Raw genomic sequence first — 20414 nt, forward strand, 5'->3', positions numbered from 1 at the left:
GGAAGTGACACTGGCCAGGACTGTCAGGCCCACGTTCCTGGCTTTCTGAAACACCGGCAATTCCAGAGCTCACACTGGACCCAGGCCGATGGTCCCAGCCCCCAGGAGGGTGCCACAGCGTGCAGCGCCTGATGTGAGGGTGTCTGCCATGGGCATGGCTGTGTGCCAAGCCGGATGTTCCCCAGAGCCCTGAGCCAGACTTCGAGGTGTCAGTAAACACCAGAGTCCTAACTCCCCACAAAACACTTCCTGATTGCAACACGTAAGAAAATAACTTCAAAGTGGGGCTCACCCTACCCAAGTGACAACAGTGAGCGCCACCCATGAGAGGACAAGAAAACCCTGTTTGGATACAGTTAGATAATACCGAATCTCCTCTCTCTGTGACATTCCTGCCAGAGACGCAAAGCTCCAAGTCTAATCAGGAGGGAACATCAGATGAGCCCAAAATGTGACCTTCTACAAAATAACTAGACTAATTTTCACACGTGTCTAGGTCCCAAAAGTCAGACCACCAAGGGACAGGACAGCATGCAGGGGCGCTGGGCTGGGGTTTTGCCACAAAAGATACAACTGGGATAACCGGCAAAACGTGAATGGGCCTTGGGCGCAGCAGTGTAATTTCCAAACTGTGATGCGGGACCATGCTGGTAATAGCACAAAGGAGCGTTAAAGTAACCAGGGCTGATGGGGCAACAGGTCGGCCACTTGCCCCCAAATGGTACAGGGAAATCACTTTTTGTAATGCACTTGGTACTTTCTGTAGGCTCAAATGGCAGCAAAATTCTTTAAAACTTAAGTTCTCCTCTCCCAAAAGGGACGACACTCTTTTAAAAGTCATTTGCTAAAGCACGAGGCGATGCAGTGTCACGGGGGATAAAGCCAGACATGGGTCTGCGCCAACCCTGGCCCCGAGCTCTGGCAGGGGCAGCACGCGCCAGGCCGCTCTGCCCAGGACTGGTGACCACCAAGTGCACTGAGAATGAGCTAGGCAGGTGTAGCTAGTGTGTCTCAGGAACAGAGCCCCTCCTCCTGCCCAATTTAAATGTCAATCTAGGAAGGGGTAGTGGCTGCCACATTGAATAGTGAAGACTTGGACAGATCTGAGTTCAAATTCTGACTCCGCCACTTACCACCCTGAGAAAAGTAGCTTAAACCTCTCAGTTTCTGTCTGAAAAATGGAGAAAATGTGGTACGTAAGCCTGCGTGGCTCTTGAGAAGAATGGCTGAGCTAAGACAGGTAGGAAGGCTGTCTGCACCCCTGGTGCTAGGGAACGCAGCCTCTCCCACCTGCGAAGGGCGGGTACTGCTGGAACGTCCTCTTAGCCAAAACCTGTCTCCCCTTCAACTGACCCCCAATGGAAAGGCTGCCCTCTAGGGCCACACAGACCCCCTGCACCCTATTATGTGAGACAAGCGTTTCCTTCTGCAACTGGATATCCCAGCCTCCTCGTCCACGGTATCCCAGCCCTGTGGGCTGCAGAAGCAGTGAGGTTCCCGCACAACCACGTGGGCCCAAACACATCTCTAATCAGTCAAGGGCAACCTCAACTGAAATCGCCCTGGACTCCTCGCTGACCATCACAATGATGAAAGCCTCCCACCCACTCAGAACCAAGCACATCCCCCTGCCCACCCCCCTTCCAGGAAAGGTGCCTCTCACCGCAGTGCATTGTGGGAGTCTGAGAACCGGCTGGCCTCTGTGTCCTTCACAATTGTCCAGTCAAAGACCAGCCCAGCCAGGGTGCTGAACGTGTTCCCTGTAAGGGTAGACGGGGGCAAAAATGCATCAGAGTTAACTCCTGGGGCCAAGGGAAGGGACACCCACTCAGCACCATCCCCTGCAGAGCAGGTGTCATGCTTCTACCTCTGGAAGGGACACACAGGCTTGAAGGGTCCGGGTCACGTGACTGTGAGGGGCTGAGCCACGATGTGAACCCACCCCTGATTCCGGTGATAACTGCATCCTTCCCACTGTACCCCTGCCCCCATCACCCAGCATCTGTAAGCACTGCCACAGTTTGGGTTCCAGTTCCTGAGCCCTGATTCATTCATTCCTCCTACCACCTTCCTATGCAGGGAGAGACATGGCAGATGAGGACCAGAACCTGTAACTATTAGGTTTCGAATGACTATTCTTGTCTCTTCACGATGACACGGAGACTCCTAAGGTACCCAGGTAGAGATGGAAAGGCACACACAGGTGGTCTTGGCTCCACAGTCATGGCTTGTGTCTCTGCACCTTTTGGCAAGATGTCAGAACAAGCAGGCCCAACAGGTGGTGGGCAATGATTCTTGGGGGAACAGGACTCAGAGTGGGTCTGAAACACTCAGTAAGAGAGTCTTAGTGTAAATCCAATGCCTGGTTCCACATGGACACCCTGGAACATGGAAGGAGACAAAAACTGGTGGCCCAAATGCTGATCTAGCAGGGGTCTCTGGGTTTCTTGGGTTGCTTTGTACCCAAAGTTGCTTTTACATTTTTGAATTAGTTTTCACCCTTTGAAATTGAGAAATGCCACACATAAATCCAATGTCCAAGTTCTCCTGAAAAGTCCGACAATGCAGCCTCCTGGACTCTATTAGCTCTGGCGTCCAGAGGCTGGCTCAGCCTCCCTGGGAGGGGCATGGTCTCAGGTGTGCCATGTACCCCACACCCTGTCATCCCATACCCACTCTGCCTCCATCTATATTCACTGCCTCACGAGCTCCCAAAACAGAGCACTTGGGACCTAGAAAAACTATAGTACACAGGGCAAGGCGTTTAAAGTGAGGGGGGACAGGGCTCCTACACCCCCCACAACTCCTGTGGGATCTTGGAGGTCAAATTAACAGAGTTTAGCAAAAGCTTCAGAAAATTGTCATTGCCACTAATTTTCAGGGCAACTATTACGGAGGGAGGCTATTCCTTACAGTTTCCTAGATGTCTTTCCATTGACTTTGACAACTTATCAGAGGAAGGGAAGGGAAACCCAGGTAAAATGGACAAAGCTTGGAGAGCTGTTTTCTCAGAGCTCCAAGGGAGAACCCAGAATACCCAACTGCTGCGAGAACTCACCCAGTTCCCACCTTGGTAGACAATGAAAAACACACAGGGATGACTCCGGATCAAAATGGCGGCGTGAGGTGAGCCTCTGTAAAGCTCTCCTGGAATTTACAACTAATTGGACAACAATAACTCCACAAAGGACTCCCTGCACAGCAGACAGGCAAGACGAAGAGGCCCACTACTGAATTCACCTCCTGTGGGTGAATTGCACGAGCGGGTATGGAGGGAGAGGAGAAGTGCGGAGACGGAGCTCCGCGGGCGCAGGACGCAGACCTAGCTCAGTGCTCCGTGCTCACTGCATCCCGGAACTACCGCAGCTGCAGGAGAGGGAAGGACTCGGACTGCTAGGGCTCCGCTTACGGCCCACAGGGCTGAGGGGGGCAGCTTAGAGCATGGCTGAACCCAACGATCACGGCAGACACCTCAGAGCAAAGACTGAGGGAAGAAGGCTGAAAACTGTGGTTAAGCCCTCACTGCCAAGCGGAGAACAGAAGCCTTAGGCACTGAGACTAGCCGCCCCCTCCCTACCCTCCCAGAGCTCACCCCGCCCCCACCTGCCTGGTGCTAGAAGCGATAAAGTAGCAGTGTCAGATCAAAAGTACAGGATTTTTGCTGTTCTGAGAACTGTGGACCGCAGAAACAGATTCGCACCCCAACTAGTTCCGGCAAAGGGGAGGGAGCTGTGGAAGCAGGACCGGCTGTGGTGGTGGTCGCCGCCATTGCTCTGGGCCACTTCTCACAACTCACCACGACCCTGGCCCCACCTATCTGGGCGGATCCCTGTAGGAGCAAACAGAACTGCTGAAACATACGGGCTCTGGATCGGGTGCAGAAAGAGCTTTGGAACTTCAAAAGCTCTCCGCACCCCCACAGGGACGTGGTGCGCTATGACCCAGGTGAACTGTTAACAGAGGAGAAGCCCCTCTCCCAGGGAATCCCCCCATTGAGTGAGAAGCTGGAAAAGTGCAGAGAAAATATAGCACTACTGTGTCAGAGAGAAAAAAAAAGGCTGCAGTCAGAGAGAAAATAAAACATCTTCCAACAAGTATTGGAAAACAAAAGAAAGACCTCTTCCTATCAACCTACTGCAGAAGCCACTCCTGTAGATGTCTAGGAAGAGAAATAATAAATCAGTAATTGCCATGAATAACCAAGGCAACAAGACAGCTCAGAAAGAAAGTGAAAAGTCTCCAGAAAAGGAACTTAAAGATATGGAAATATGTGACTTAAATGATAGAGAATTGAAGATTCCAGTTCTCAAAAACCTCAAAGAGATGCAAGAAAACACAGAAAGGCAATTTAATGAACTCAGAAACGCAATCAAAGAACAACATGATCATTTTACGAAAGAGATTGAAATTTTAAAAAAGAACCAAATGGAATTTCTGGAGATTAAGAACTCAATACAAGAAATTAAGAATGAAATAACTAGCTTAGGTATTAGAGTTGACCAGATGGAGGAAAGAATCAGTGACATCGAACATAGAAACCTGGAAATTACACAGATGGAAGAAGAAAGAGACTTGAGACTTAAAAGAAATGAAAGAAATCTACAAGAACTTTCTGACTCTATCAGAAAGAACAATATAAGAATAACGGGCATACCAGAAGGAGAAGAAAGAGAGAAGGGAACAGAGAATATACTCAAAGAAATTGTTAATGAGAACTTCCCAAATTTGTGGACAGAACTGGATCCTCGAATCAAAGAAGCAAATAGAACACCTAATTACCTCAATCCCAACAGGCCTTCTCCAAGGCACATTGTATTGAAGCTGTCTAAAATTAACACCAAAGAAAGAATCCTCAAGGCAGCCAGGGAAAGAAGACAGTAACCCACAAAGGAAAGCCCATTCGATTATCATCAGATTTTTCATCAGAAACTCTACAAGCCAGGAGGGAGTGGAACCAAATATTCAAACTATTGAAAGAGAGAAATCATGATCGAAGAATAATATATCCAGCAAAGATATCCTTTAGATATGAAGGAGGAATAAAGACCTTTCCAGACATACAAAAGCTGAGGGAATTTTCCAAAACACGACCTGCACTACAAGAAATACTAAAGGAGGCTATTCAACCACCATCAACAGAGACAATTTGTAGCAACCGAAACATAAAAAGGGGGAGCGTAAAGGCCTGAACCAGAATATGGGAATGGAGAAAGTAAGCGTGCTGAAGAAAATGGAATACTCTGAATATCAAACTTTCTTTTACATAATCTTAAGGGTAACCACTCAAAAAAAATCCAGAACTGAATTATATACAGTAATAAAAAAAGAAAGAGAGGGAAACATCATAGAATACCACCACACAGAAATAATAGACAACAACAAAAAAGCAAAGAAACAATGGAGTCACAGCTTTACCAGAAAACTAAAGATAGAATGACAGGAAATCCTCACGTATCAATAATCACCCTAAATGTAAATGGACTGTACTCACCAATAAAAAGGCACAGAGTGGCAGATTGGATCAAAAAACTAAATCCAACCATATGCTGTCTTCAAGAGACACGTCTCAGCTACATGGACAAGCATAGACTCAAAGTGAAAGGGTGGAAATTGGCACTCCAAGCAAATGGTACCCAGAGAAAATCAGGTGTAGCCATAATGATATCAGATGAAACAGACTTCAGGGTGAAAAAGATAACAAAGACAAAGATGGACATTTCATAATGTTAAAGGGGATTATACAAGAAGAAGACATATCAGTCATCAATATTTATGCCCCCAATCAGGGAGCACCAAAATATACCAAGCAACTACTAACAGAACTAAAGGGAGAAATTGACCAAAACACAATTATACTAGGGGACTTAAATACATCATTGAAGCTATGGATAGATCATCCAAACAGAAAATAAATAACGAAATAACAGCCCTAAATGACACAGTAGATGAAATGGACATGATTGACATATATAGAGCACTTCATCCTAAAATATCAGACTATACATTCTTTTTGAGTGTACATGGAACATTCTCAAGGATAGACCATATATTGGGGCATAAAAGCAGCCTCAGCAAATTTAAGAAGATTGAAATCATACCAAGCATATTCTCTGATCACAAGGCTTTGAAATTGGATATCAACTGCGAAAAGAAAGCAGGAAAAAACACAAATACATGGAGATTAAACCACATACTTTTACAGAATGACTGGGTCAAAGAACAAATTAGAGGAGAGATCAAAAGATACATAGAAACAAATGACAATGAAAATACATCCTACCAAAATTGTTGGGATGCGGCGAAAGCAGTTTTAAGAGGGAAATTTATATCATTACAGGCCTATCTCAAGAAACAAGAAAAATCCCAAATAAATAACCTCATGTTACACCTCAAAGAACTAGAAAAAGAAGAACAAGTGAAACCCAAGGTCAGCAGAAGAAAGGAAATAACAAAAATCAGAGCAGAGCTTAATGAATAGAGAACAAACAGACATTAGAAAAAATTAATGTGACAAAAAGCTGGTTCTTTGAAAAGATTAACAAAATCGACAAACCCTTGGCTAGACTCACTAAGATAAAAAGAGAGAAGACACTAATTAACAAAATCAGAAATGAAAAAGGGGAAATTATCACGGACACCACAGAAATACAAACGATCATTCAAGAATACTATGAAGGACTATATGCCACCAAATCCAATAACCTAGAAGAAATGGACATGTTCTTAGAAACATATAGCCTTCCAAGGCTGAGCCATAAAGAACTGGAAAATCTAAACAGACCAATCACCAGTAAAGAAATTGAATCAATCATCCAAAACCTTCCCAAAAGCAAAAGTCCTGGACCAGATGGCTTCACTAGTGAATTCTACCAAACCTTCAAACAGGATCTAGTACCAATCCTGCTCAAACTCTTCCAAAAAATTGAAGACGAGTCAGTACTCCCTAACTCATTTTATGAGGCCAACATTACCCAAATACCAAAACCTGGTAAGGACAACACAAAAAAAGAAAACTACAGACCTATATCTCTGATGAATACTGATGCAAAAATCCTAAACAAAATTTTAGCAAATCGAATACGACAATGCATTAAAAAGATTATTCATGACGACCAAGTGGTGTTCATACTCGGGGCACAAGGATGGTTCAACATCCGCAAATCCATCAATGTGATACATCACATAAACAAAATAAAGGACAAAAATCATGATTCTATCAATTGATGCAGAAAAAGCATTTGATAAGATACAACATCCATTTATGATTAAAACACTCAATAAAATAGGTATAGAAGGAAAATACCTCAACATAATAAAGGCCATCTATGACAAGCCCTCAGCTAATCTCATAATTAATGGTGAAAAACTGAAGCCCTTTGCTCTACGTTCAGGAACACGACAGGGCTTTCCCCTGTCACCTCTGCTTTTCAACATAGTGTTGGAAGTCCTTGCCAGAGCCATCAGGCAAGAGAAAGAAATAAAAGGCATCCAAATTGGGAATGAAGAAGTTAAAATATCTCTCTTTGCAGATGACATGATGCTATCTATAGAAAACCCTAAAGACTCCACCAAAAAGCTATTAGAAACAATCAATGAATACAGTAAAGTTGCTGGCTACAAAATCAACGTACAAAAGTCCATTGCATTCTTATATACTAACAATGAAATCTCAGAAAAAGAAATACAAAAAACAATTCCCTTTGCAATTGCAGTAAAAAGAATAAAATACCTAGGAATAAACTTAACCAAGGATGTGAAGGATTTATATGCTGAAAACTATAAGACATTTTTGAAAGAAATTGAAGAAGACACAAAGAAATGGAAAGACATTCCATGCTCATGGATTGGAAGAATCAACAGAGTTAAAATGGCCGTATTACCCAAAGCAATATACAGATTTAATGCAATCCCCATCAAAATCCCAATGGCATTTTTTAAAGAAATAGAACAAAAAATCATCAGATTTGTTTGGAACCACAAAAGACCCCGAATAGCCAAAGCAATCTTAAGAAAAAAGAACAATGCTGGAGTTATCACACTGCCTGACTTTAGCTTGTACTACAGGGCTACAATAATCAAAACAGCATGGTATTGGCAGAAAAACAGACACATAGACCAATGGAATAGAATTGAGAACCCAGAGATAAAACCACATAAATATGGACAGATAATTTTTGACAAAGAAGCTAAAAACATACAATGGAGGAAAGACAGCCTCTTCAATAAATGGTGCTGGGAGAATTGGATAGCCATGTGCAAAAGAATGAAACTGGACTGTTATCTGTCACCATGTACCAAAATTAATTCAAAATGGATCAATGACTTAAGCATAAGACCTGACACAATAAACTGCATAGAAGAAAACATAGGTACTAAACTTATGGACCTTGGGTTCAAAGAGCATTTTATGAATTTGACTCCAAAGGCAATGGAAGTAAAAGCTAAAATAAACAAATGGGACTATATGAAACTTAAAAGTTTCTGCACAGCAAAAGAAACCATCGACAAAATAAAAAGGCAACCGACTGAATGGGAGAAGATTTTTGCAAACAGTTCCTCCGATAAGGGTCTAATATCCAAAATATACAAGGAACTCATGAAACTCAACAACAAAAAAACAAACAACCCAATTGAAAAATGGGCAGAGGACCTGAAGAGACATTTCTCCAAAGAGGACTTACAAATGGCAAATAGACATGAAAAAATGCTCAACACCACTAATCATCAGAGAAATGCAAATAAAAACCACAATGAGATATCACCTCACCCCAGTCAGAATGGCTATCATCAACAAGACAAATAGCAAGAAGTGTTGGAGAGGCTGTGGAGAAAAAGGAACCCTCATACACTGTTTGTGGGAATGCCAATTGGTGCATCCGCTATGGAAGGCAGTGTGTTGGTTCCTCAAAAAAAAAAATTATGAATAGAATTACCATCTATTAATTAAGAGAGAGTAATCCCTCTCCTGGGTATCTACCCAAAAAATTTGAAGTCATTTATCCATAAAGACACGTGTGCTCCAATGTTCATTGCAGTTTTGTTTACGGTGGCCAAGACATAGAAACAACCAAAATGTCCTTCGATAGATGAATGGATAAAGAAGTTGTGGTATATACACAATGGAATACTATTTGGCGTTAAGAAAAGATGATATAGGAATATTTGTGACAACATGGATGGATCTTGAGAGTATAATTCTAAGTGAAATAAGTCAGACAGAAAAAGTAGAGAACCCTATGATTTCACTGATATGTGGTATATAAACCAAAAACAACAAAAGAACCAGACAAACAAATGAGAAACAAAACCTCATAGACACAGACAATAGTTTAGTGGTTACCAGAGGGTAAGGGAGGTGGGTGTGGGAGATGAGGGTAAAGGGGATCAAATATATGGTGATGGAAGGAGAACTGACTCTGGGTGGTGAACACACAATGGCATTTATAGACGATGTAATACAGAATTGTACACCTGAAATCTATGTAATTTCACTAACAATTGTCACCCCAATAAATTTTAGAAAAAAACAGTTAAAATGATAAATAAATAAATAAATAAATAAATAAATAAAATACTTAGGAATAAATTTAACCAAGGAAGTAAAAAACCTGTACTCGGAAAATTATAAGATATTGAAGAGAGAAATTAAAGAAGATACAAATAAATGGAAACACATACCATGCTCACCGATAGGAAGAATTAATATAGTTAAAATGTCCATACTACCCAAATCTACAGATTCAATGCAATCCCTACCAAAACACCAATGGCATTTTTCACAGAACTATAACAAATATTCCTAAAATTCATATGGAACCATGAAAGACCCCAAACAGCCATGGCCATCCTGAGAAAGAAAAACAATGCTGGAGATATCATGCTACCTGATATCAAATTTTATTTCAAGGCCATATTAATCAAAACTGCATGGTACTGGCATAAAAACAGGCACATAGATCAGTGGAACACAATAGAGAGCCCACCATCGGTAGACGACTGAATTAAGACACTGTGGTACATTTATACAATGGAGTATTACGCAGCCATAAAGAAGAAAGAAATCTTATCATTTGCAGCAACATGGATGGACCTAGAGAACATTATGTTAAGTGAAATAAGTCAGACAGAGAAAGACAAGTACCATATGATCTCACTTATATGTGGAATCTAAAGAAAAGAATATGTGAATGAGCTAATCAGAAACAGTTTTGGGGACACAAAGAAAAAACCGAGAGTTGTTAGATGGGTGTGTGGGGGGGGGATAAGGGGAAAGGTGAAGGGATTTGGAAGCAGCTGGTAACCACAAGAGGGCCTCAGGGTTTTCTGAAAATTAATTTGGGGAACTTATTCAATAATGTTGTAAAGATTTTGTTGGGTATCCGATGGACATGCGTCCTATTTGGGAGACCACCTCAGAGATAATGTGGATGCCTGATCATGGCATTGTACACCAGAAGCTAAACATTAATGAATGCCAACTATAATTTTATATATATAATATGATGGCTCAGTGTGAGGTTGGAGGGATAGTGGATGGGGGGAGGGAGGTTCACAGTGTGAGGGATATAAATGATGAACGTCTAAGTATTACCTTGTCTTGTACACCTAAAACTAATAAATAAATAAATAAATAAATAAATAAATAAATAAATAAATAAAAGTTCTGCCTGAAGTTTTGCTTTTCACCTTCAAAATGTAGCTCTTAGCGCATACTACGTGGTACAGATGGAGTCTGTAACTTTGAAGCCTCACAGCCACATGCTAAGACTGAGAAGAAAGCCCAGGTCCCGTCTCGGGAAGAGGCAGCTCCCCTGTCCCAGCTCAGGGGCAGCAGGAAAACATTAAGCAATTCACCGTAACAAATATTTGCCGGATGCTGGCTGGGCCCAAAGTCCCGTGTCCAACACAGAAGTCCGAAAGGATGAAGTCAGCCCTTTCTGCCCTCCAGGTACTGTACCTGACAACTTAAACAGGGCCCCACACCCAGTGAACTGGAGTAGGATTTCAGACTGGAGGGATGGATGGCAGGCAGGGCAAGGTCCTGGAGGAAGAACTGTCTGAGAGGGAACACCCAGAGGGACCAGGGCCGTGAGAGCAGAGACCAGGAGGGGAAGGTAGAAGGTGCTCCAAGCAGAGCATACAGCATGAGTAAAGAGGACAGGGGAAAGGAGAGGAGGGGTGTGGGGACAAAGCCCCAGAGAGCAGTTTCCAGGCTCTCGGCCTCACATAGAAAGGTGCTGGCTCGGGTAGTAAATGGCCATCAACTGTGATCAGATGGCCATCAGCTGTGGCTAGTTGGCCGTCAGCTGTAACCAGTGAGCCATTGGCCACTAATATAACTGCTGTGGCTACGCTAGCAAAAGAGAAGGAATGGGGGCTAGCAAGAGCAGATTGCAGAGAGTCAGATGCCGCTGGCGAGAAAATAGTGCTATGACTCCCCTACTGTGGGGACAAAACCCCAAAAAACAGTTTCCAGGCTCTCGGCCTCACATAGAAAGGTGCTGGCTCGGGTAGTAAATGGCCATCAACTGTGATCAGATGCCAGCAGCTGTGGCTAGTTGGCCGTCAGCTGTAACCTGTAAGCCATTGGCCACTAATATAACGGCTGTGGCTACGCTAGCAGAGGAAAAGGAATGGGGGCTAGCAAGAAGATGGTGGCTGGCAAGCGCGGACTGCTGTTAGGCAGATTATGTAGATCCTGCTTCCTGTGTCTCCAGCCCAGACGCCAGCGAGAATATATTGGTTTGACTCCCCTACTTATGGCTCCATGGGTGTTCCTTTTTGGCCTTACCGTGTCCTGCGTTCTTTGGCGGGGAGTGGGACCAGACACCCTGCACGACACCTACCTATGGCTCCATGTGTGTTCCTGTTTGGTCTCACCGTGTCCTGCGTTCTTATGTGGGGAGCGGGACCAGAGACCCCGCAGGCCGTCCTGCACAACAAGGGGACACTCTGGTGACCCCTGAGCTAGCTCAGCTCTGCCATGCACGCGGTATATGTGGGCAGTATGTGTGGGCGGCACGCTGCACGTGGCCTCAGGCCAAAAAGGTGGAGCCCAGCCCTTTGCAGGGCCTCCGACACCCAGGAAACATGCTGCAGTAGGAAACAGGCAGTGTGGCCCGGTGAACAACAGCCCAGGTAACAGACAGACATCCTCAGTTCCAGCCCCTACTCTACCACCCGTGAGCTGTGTGACCTTGGACAAGTTACTCAGGCTCTCGCGGCCTCAGCTTCCTTGTCTATGCAATGGGCATTATCCACTGGGGGTAAAAGACTGCACTTGTAAGAGGCCAGGCACAGTGCATGGCACCTAACAATGGCACCTAACACAAATGGCACCTAACAATGCTTCTTGAGCCACGAGCAGTCATGTTTAACAAACACCCGCCAGTCTAGATAAGATACGAGTATATCCCTTCTGAGACTACTAGGTCCTCAAAGGTTACAAGGGTCAAGTTCACCTTCAAAAAGGACATTATGACCAGTAAAGAAGACACAGGGTCCAGGGGAAGTAAGGGATAAATAAGGTTCTAATCCAAGTACTTCTGGGCAGGGATGATCCTTAGAAAGTGGGACACCCTCACAGCGAACAGGGGAGGAGTGAATCACCTGCCTACTGCACAGGAGGAGGTGATCTGGGTTATTAGTGAAGGACCCAGTGTTTATCAACCAGCTGGTGAACCTGGACTTTCTACGCTATGACTGGACTCATGGGCCTTAGGAGTGCGAGAGCCGACTTCCCAGGGTCCCAGGTATCCGTCTGCATGGGAAGGCTTCATGCTAACATTGTCACCAACGGCTTGAGGGAAAAAGACAGAGACCCAGGAGAAAAATAAAAGTGACTTAAAAATGACTTATGTATAACAAAAAAGATGAACAATAACAAGTGAGGATGTGGAGAAACAAGAACTCATGCATTGCTGCTGAGAACGTAAAATGGTGCAGCTGCGATGGAAGAAAAGTCTGGTTTTTCAAAAAAATTAAACAGAGCTGCCCTATGACCCAGAATTCCACTCCTGGGTCTACACCCCAGAGACATTTCTTGGGTGTGTCTCAAACGTAAGTCCACACAAAAACGTGTACACGAATATTCACTATTCACGCTATTGCAGCACTATTCACAGTAGCCAAAGATGAAACAACCCAAATATCCATGGACAGATAAATGAATAAACAAAATGTGGTCCATGCATACAATGGAGTACTACTGAGCCATAAAAGGGACAAAGTACTGACACCTGCTGTAAAATGGACGAACTGTGAATATGTCACGCTCAGTAACAGCCAGACACGCTGTACAGTTCTAGCTGTATGGAGTGCCCACAACAAGCAAACCCACATAGAAAGCAGGTTCGTAGTTGCGAGGGGCAGAGAGAGGAAAGACTGGATAGTACAGCTGGACACAGGCTTCCTTCTTCATAGTGATGACAGTGTTCTCAAATTAGTGGTGATCTTGCTCAACTTTGTAAATAGATTAAATCTTTGAACTGGACACTTAAAACGGGTGAGTTTCACGGTATAAAATCTCAACAAAAATTAACAAATCTTTGAAAACAGCGACTTAAGATGGGAAATAGAACAGACTGGTCAAGAGCAGGGGTGGGCAAACCTCGGCCCCGGGGCCAAATCTGGCCACAGCCACTTTTTGTTAAGTAAAGTTTTATTACAGCACAGCCACACCCACATCATCTATGACTGCTTTAGAGTGACAGTGGCACAGCTGAGACTATGGACAGCAAAGCCTAAAACATTTATTATCTGCTATTCACAAAGTTTGCTACCCCCTGGCCAAGAGAGTGAACTCTGGAACCAGGCTGGAGCTCATAGTCTGCTCTGCTACACACTAACTACATGTCTGTGTGTGTGCACGTGCACATGTGAGCGTGTGGATGTGTGCACGTGCATGTGTATGTGTGTGCATGTCCACTCTGTGCTGCAGTCTCAGCACCTGGACTTGAAATGAACTAGCAGATCTAAAGTGTTCAGAGGAGTACCTGGCATCTGTGTGGCCTCAGACTTTGGTCTTTTCTTCCCAAGAACAGCGAATGACCACCCCACCTCACCCCAAAGTCCTGCAGACAAGCTCCTATCACCTCACTATACAAACCCCTTCCTCAGCTCCATCTGCTCTAAGACCAAGCGCAAATCCCAAATCTGACACTTAGGCCCCTTTACATCGCATCCGACCCGGTCTGAGCGTCAGTCTCTTCAAAAATAAAATTGCCTTCCCTCCCTGGCAAACCCCACATCCTCAAGACTCAGTCAACTATCGTGCCATCTAAAAAACTGTATATCAAACTTAAAAGCTTCTGCACAGCAAAAGAAACCATCAACAAAATAAAGGGGCAACCAACTGAATGGGAGAAGATTTTTGCAAACAGTGCCTCTGATAAGGGGCTAATATCCAAAATATACAAAGAACTCATAAACTCAACAACAAAGAAACAAACAACCCAATTGAAAAACGGTCAGAGGACCTAAAGAGACATTTCTCCAAAGAGGACATACAAATGGCAAATAGACATATGAAAAAATGCTCAACATCGCTAATCATCAGAGAAATGCAAATGAAAATCACAATGAGATATCACCTCACCCCAGTCAGAATGGCTGTCATCAACAAGACAAATAGTAACAATGTTGGAGAGGCTGTGGAGAAAAAGGAACCTTCATACACTGTTGGTGGGAATGCAGACTGGTGCAGCCGCTATGGAAGGCAGTGTGGAGGTTCCTCAAGAAATTACGAATAGAATTACCATATGACCCAGCAATCCCTCTCCTGGGTATCTACCCAAAGAATTTGAAGTCATTTATCCATAAAGACACGTGTGCTCCAATGTTCATTGCAGCTTTGTTTACGGTGGCCAAGACATGGAAACAACCAAAATGTCCTTCGATAGATGAATGAATAAAGAAGTTGCGGTATATATACACAATGGAATACTATTCGGCGTTAAGGAAAGATGATATAGGAACATTTGTGACAACATGGATGGATCTTGAGAGTATAATGCTAAGCGAAATAAGTCAGACAGAAAAAGCAGAGAACCCTATGATTTCACTGATATGTGGTATATAAAACTGAAAATAATAAAAGAAAAGACAAATGAAGGAACAAAAATTCAGACATAGACAATAGTTTAGTGGTTACCAGAGGGGAAAATAGAAGGGGAACTCTAGAAGAGGGTAAATGGGGTCAAATATATGGTGATGGAAGGAGAACTGACTCTGGGTGGTGAACACACAATGGGATTTATAGATGATGTAATAAGAATTGTACACCTGAAAGCTATGTAACTTGACTAACAACTGCCACCCCAATAATCTTTAATCTTAAACAACAACAACAACAACAAAAGTGTCCTGACGGCTGTTCTCCACACCCAACTTCCAACACTCCCAGGGGCTGGCTCCCCAGCTCTGTGGTTGCCTCACACGTTGCGTCCAATTTGAGCACGAACAGCACCTGCTTAGATGCACATGGGCACTTACAGGTGGACCTCCTCCAGAGCCGGAGACTCTGGGGACAGAGGCCAGGCCCTTGCTTCCCCTGCAGGACCCCCAGAACCTGGCAGAATGCTCAACAGGTAAAAAGCTCAGATGCTACGTGGCTGAGAGCACCCACGCCAGGCCACGCAGAGCTAACCCTTTACACTTTCCACCATGTCCTTCCAACCAGCAAGTGAGCATGACTATCAGCTTCACAGCCCAGAAAACAGAGAAGTTAGGCAGCTCATGTGATGAATACACACTCAGCGGGAGGAAGGACGAGACAGACGCTCCAGAACAGTGATTCCGCCCCCTCCAAGGCATGTCTGGCAATGGCTGCAGATACTCTGGACCGTCACAACCTGGGGAGTTCTGTTAGGCTGGCACCAAGTGGGCAGAGGCCAGCAATGTGCTGGACAGCCTCTACCACCAAGAATTCTCTGGGCCCAACACTGCCGAGGCTGAGAAAGCCCAATCCAGAAATTTTTTTAAAAGTGGGGAATCAGGGGGAATCTTGCCACTCTGTCAGGGAAGATTTCAAAGACAAGGTGAGACTTGGTTTAAACTTGAAGCTTTGGAAGATCCTTCATCTTAAAGGCATCTTTTGCCTGACTTGGTTCCTTCAAAAAGAATCTTTAAACTACATAATAGACTTATCTGGGTGATCACTTCGTAAGGTATATAAATGTCTAATCATTATGTTGTACACCTGAAGCTAATATGTATATTGACTGTAATGGAAAAATAAATTTAAAACAATTAAATTAAATTTGAAAAGAAATTAACCCATAAATTTTCCCTCTGTTACTTTACAAAGAGGTCAGGCGACAGCCAAACAGTTTTCCTACTGCCAGAACAGAACTCCTAAGAAGAGTCTCAGCCCAAAACAAGCCAATATTCAACTCTGGTGAAGTGAAGAAATGAAGGGTGGTGCGTAAGAGGGAGCAGTAGCCTAGCCAGGTCCGGGTGCCCCATCCCACTCACACACACAGACACAGAGCCGCTGCAGTGTGGACCAGGAGCCAACACCTTCTCTCAAGGAGAACGCGTCCCGCTGTTTGCTGCGTGGTGACCTACGGCCTCTCCCAGCTTCGGATCACTGCTCACACACTCCGATGTCGCTTTCCAAAGACCCACTTTAGCACAGTCCCTGTGTGCAGGCGTGGGGTCGGCCTCCAGGGACCACAGACCAGTGCACAGCAGGGGCGGCCGTGACCCCTCTGCCCCTGAGGGCCTGGGGTCCACTTCGGAGGCGGCCTGGCACTCTGAAGCCCCTGCCCCCCACCCCACACCAACTTCACCTTCTGGCCTGAGCAGCCCTGTGTGAGGAGCAGCGCCCCGCCCAAGCGGAGAGACACAGACACCACCAGGGGTGTGCGTCCTCACCTTCGGAGTCCAGGGCCTGGATCTTCAGCTCCAGCGGGGAGTCCTCCAGGTAGAGCTCACGGGTTGTGGACACGATCTGAATGCCATGGATGAGGTCCACGATGGCATCACAGCGAAGGACCTGGCCCGTGGCTGAGCGGACAGGAACAGAGGGGTCAGGCGGAGGGCGGTGTCCTGACCATTTCCACACTTCCAGGGCTTCGCAGTTCAGGGGGTCTTGCGCTTTGGCAAAGACTAGAACAGCCAGCAAACAGGGCTGGAAGGTCCAAACCAAGCCCCCGAAGCCAAGCAGCTGACCACACTCACCCTTCAAAAGGAGTCATGCACTTGCAGCAAGAGCTTGGCAGGCATGTTCTCCACCCACTGTGTGCTTTTCCAACGCGAGCACCAGCATTTAAAGCTGTGTGCAAAAACAACTCCTCTAAGAAAACCTAGTTTTGTTCAGGGTGTAGCCATTGTGATAAACGGCAAGGGCTATGGGACAGCAAGTCAGCATTCAAGTACACAGCGCCGTTCCGATGCCCGTCCCTGCGCTGAGATGAGGAATTTCACCGGTGGCGTTCATTTACCTGGTCTTCTTACAGAAGACCATCAGCTGCACCCTAGGAGAAACAGGTGTGGCACCTGCGCACAGATTTTTTGCGCACTTATTTTCGTGTTTCCCCGAAAATAAGACCTACACTGAAAACAAACTCCAGCTAAGATCGTCAGCCAGACGGACGCATTTAGCATGTCATGACGATGTTCCAGAAGACGACATGACTGTATTTGAATCAATGTAGGTTGTACATGAAAAAATAAGACATCCCCTGAAAATAAGCCCTAATGCGTCTTTTGGAGCAAAAATTAATATAAGATCCCATCTTATTTTCGGAAATACAGTATAAGACCCAGCCTTATTTTCAGGGAAACACAGTACTTGCTCCATAAATGAGACAAGTAAATGGCATTACCTGGAGAATTCTCTAGTGTAAAAGTAACAGCATGTAACAGCAAAGCACTCTGAGCATTCTTAAGGCACCATATAAAATTATTTGTGTGCTATAAATGGTAGCTGTTAGAAAGCACACAGCCCCATTTATCAAAAACCTTACAAATATTCATATGCTTTGTGACCCAGTAAAACTAGGAGACTATCCTTGGCTGGAAATAACCTAAAAGAACCCCAAATTGTTTTCTGTATAAAAATATTTATTTTTCTATATAGCACTGAAACAAACATCTGAAAATCTAAATGTCATATTAAGAATATGATTCAGCCACTAAAAGTAATTCTATGAGATTGAAAATTTTTTCATATCATGTTATATGGGAGAAAAGCGTGATAGAACATTATATTGTTTTCTAAGCATTTTACCACCATAATATGGTAAATTAAATATGGGGGAAGTGAAAGGATTTCACCAGCTTTCTTCATTTTGACTCAATACATGTTAAGAATTATTTGGGTTAACAAATAATAATTTTGGAATGGAAGCCAGCCTGCATGAGAGGGAAAGCAGTAGGCAGTGCTGGCAGCAGGGACCAGGGTGAGCGTTGCCTGCTCAGTGCCTCCCACCCCCCTCCCCATGTCCTCTGACCCAACGAGAGAAAGAGACCACTGCCACGGCCTCTGGAGTCATCTCAGTGGGGTGTCTCCCACGTCGTGCCCCAGGAGCCACACAGAGCACTCAAAGCCCTTACTGATGTCCTCGGCAAAGATGATGCTGGTCAGGCGGGCCGGCTGGGACAGGCGAGCCTGCACCACGGCCTTCTGGGAGCACTGCCGCGCATCCGGCCCCAGCGGCTCTATGCTGGCCACCTCTGGCCGGGTCGAGGACCTGTGGGGAGAAGACAAGAGTTTACTCTCTGGAGTCACCCTACGAGGCACACCTGAGACCAGAAGCCAAAGCCACGGCTCCCCATCTGGGGCTCTGTCCTAGACTCAAACACAGGAGATGGAGGCGGTCTCCAGCAGCTTCAGACCCAGAGAAACGGGGCTGGCCAAGGGCCAGGGGCCCAAAGGTTGCTCACATTTTACCCTTTGCTTCAAGATGGGCCTGGTTTGGGAGTTGGGAGCTACATTGTCTCCACTCGCTTCCTCCGCCTCTACCTCAGAGTCTCCGCTGTGGGGCCCCTCCTCTAACAGGTGGACCCGAGCTTCCAGCACTTCCAACCGGGACACCTGGTCTGGCCCCTGGGCTATTCCAGCAAGCGTTTCCTCCAAGCTATGATGTAACGCAGTGAGGACCTCCTCTAACTGGCGGTCCCAAGCTTCCAGAGCCTCCCACCGGGTATGTTGGTCCCACACCTGAGCTATTTCATTCAGCGCTGTCTTCCACGTTACGACGCAACGCAGTGAGGAACGTCCAGCCCACACAGCCAGCTGTCCCCTTCGCCTCCTCCGGCAACCGCTCAGCCAGAGCCTGCAGGGCCCTCTCCACGCTGGCCAGAGAGCCATCCATGTCCTCCCACCCCTCCCTCAGGGGTCCAACTACTGAGAACAGTGGCTACTGGGTACCACACACTGTGGGGGGGCCACCTGTCCTCCTGCCCAGAGTCAGACACCAGTCCTATCTGGTCGGAATCCTGCTCACCGGGCCAGGCATTCAATTGGGTGGAGGCCTCGGTGTAAGACATCCGCAACCCTCAGAGCCTACAGCAGCAGCAGACCACCAAAATGTAGGCGACGCCTGCTATGGCCCATAGGGCAGCGTGCCATCCAGAGGCTCGAAAGGACCACCAATTCAGCGGGGGAAAAGGTCACATTTCTCCCAGGCAGATTATTTCCTGCTCCCGGTGCCACTCCTCACGGGCTTCCCGAGACTGAGTTTTCACACACAAACTGCTCCACCGCCCTTTGGAGAGTTCTGGCAGGGGCCACACCCTGCTCGATGTGCCATGTGTTATGAGGATCTCTGGTGCCGCTCCCCACACCAGAACACAGGATATGTTGAGGCCAAAAAGGAACACCAATGGAGCCATGGGTAAGGGGTTCACGTCACTATAGTCTCGCTGGCGGCTGGGTTGGAGACACAGGAAACAGGAGCCACACAGTGCACAATCCACCATCCGCTTCTCTGCCAACCAACCAAGCACCCAACGTAGCCACGGCAGTTGTATTAGTGGCCAGTGGCTCACTGGTTACAGCTGACGGCCAACTAGCCACAGCTGATGGCCATCCAATCACAGTTGATGGCCATTTACTACCTGAGCCAGCACCTTTCTATGAGGCCGAGAGCCTAGAAACTGCTCTCTGGGACTCTGTCACCACACTGTAAATATAAAATTATTCCAAATTTTAAAATAAAATAAAAAAGACAAGAGAAAGAGCGATGAACAGGCAGAACATACAGGATTTTGAGGGCAGTAAAACTATTGTATATGAGACTGTCATAACACAAGTAGTCACACATTTATCCAAACCTAGAATGTACAGCGCCAACTATGAACTGTAACATAAACTAAGGGTGTCACTGTCGGTTCCTGAGTTGTTAACAAATGCACCATTTTAGTGTAGGATATTAGTAATGGGGGATGCTGGGGAAAGGGGTGCTATA

General features: G+C 45.6%; 1 protein-coding gene across 5 annotated transcripts in view; it reads right to left on the minus strand.

The window, feature by feature from the left end:
* Positions 1-20414, minus strand: part of NUP210 (nucleoporin 210) — a 115917-nt gene that overhangs the window by 81311 nt on the left and 14192 nt on the right. For all 5 annotated transcript variants that reach the window (XM_081027522.1, XM_081027520.1, XM_081027519.1 and 2 more), the window contains exons 2-4: positions 18559-18695; positions 16876-17007; positions 1664-1760 (exon numbers count right to left, since the gene is read on the minus strand). In XM_081027522.1, coding sequence (XP_080883648.1) covers positions 1664-1760; positions 16876-17007; positions 18559-18695 — 366 coding nt within the window. The remainder of the gene's footprint in view (positions 1-1663; positions 1761-16875; positions 17008-18558; positions 18696-20414) is intronic.

The sequence above is a fragment of the Rhinolophus hipposideros genome (assembly GCF_964194185.1).
Source record: "Rhinolophus hipposideros genome assembly, chromosome: 2".
Classification (NCBI taxonomy): Eukaryota; Metazoa; Chordata; class Mammalia; order Chiroptera; family Rhinolophidae; genus Rhinolophus; species Rhinolophus hipposideros.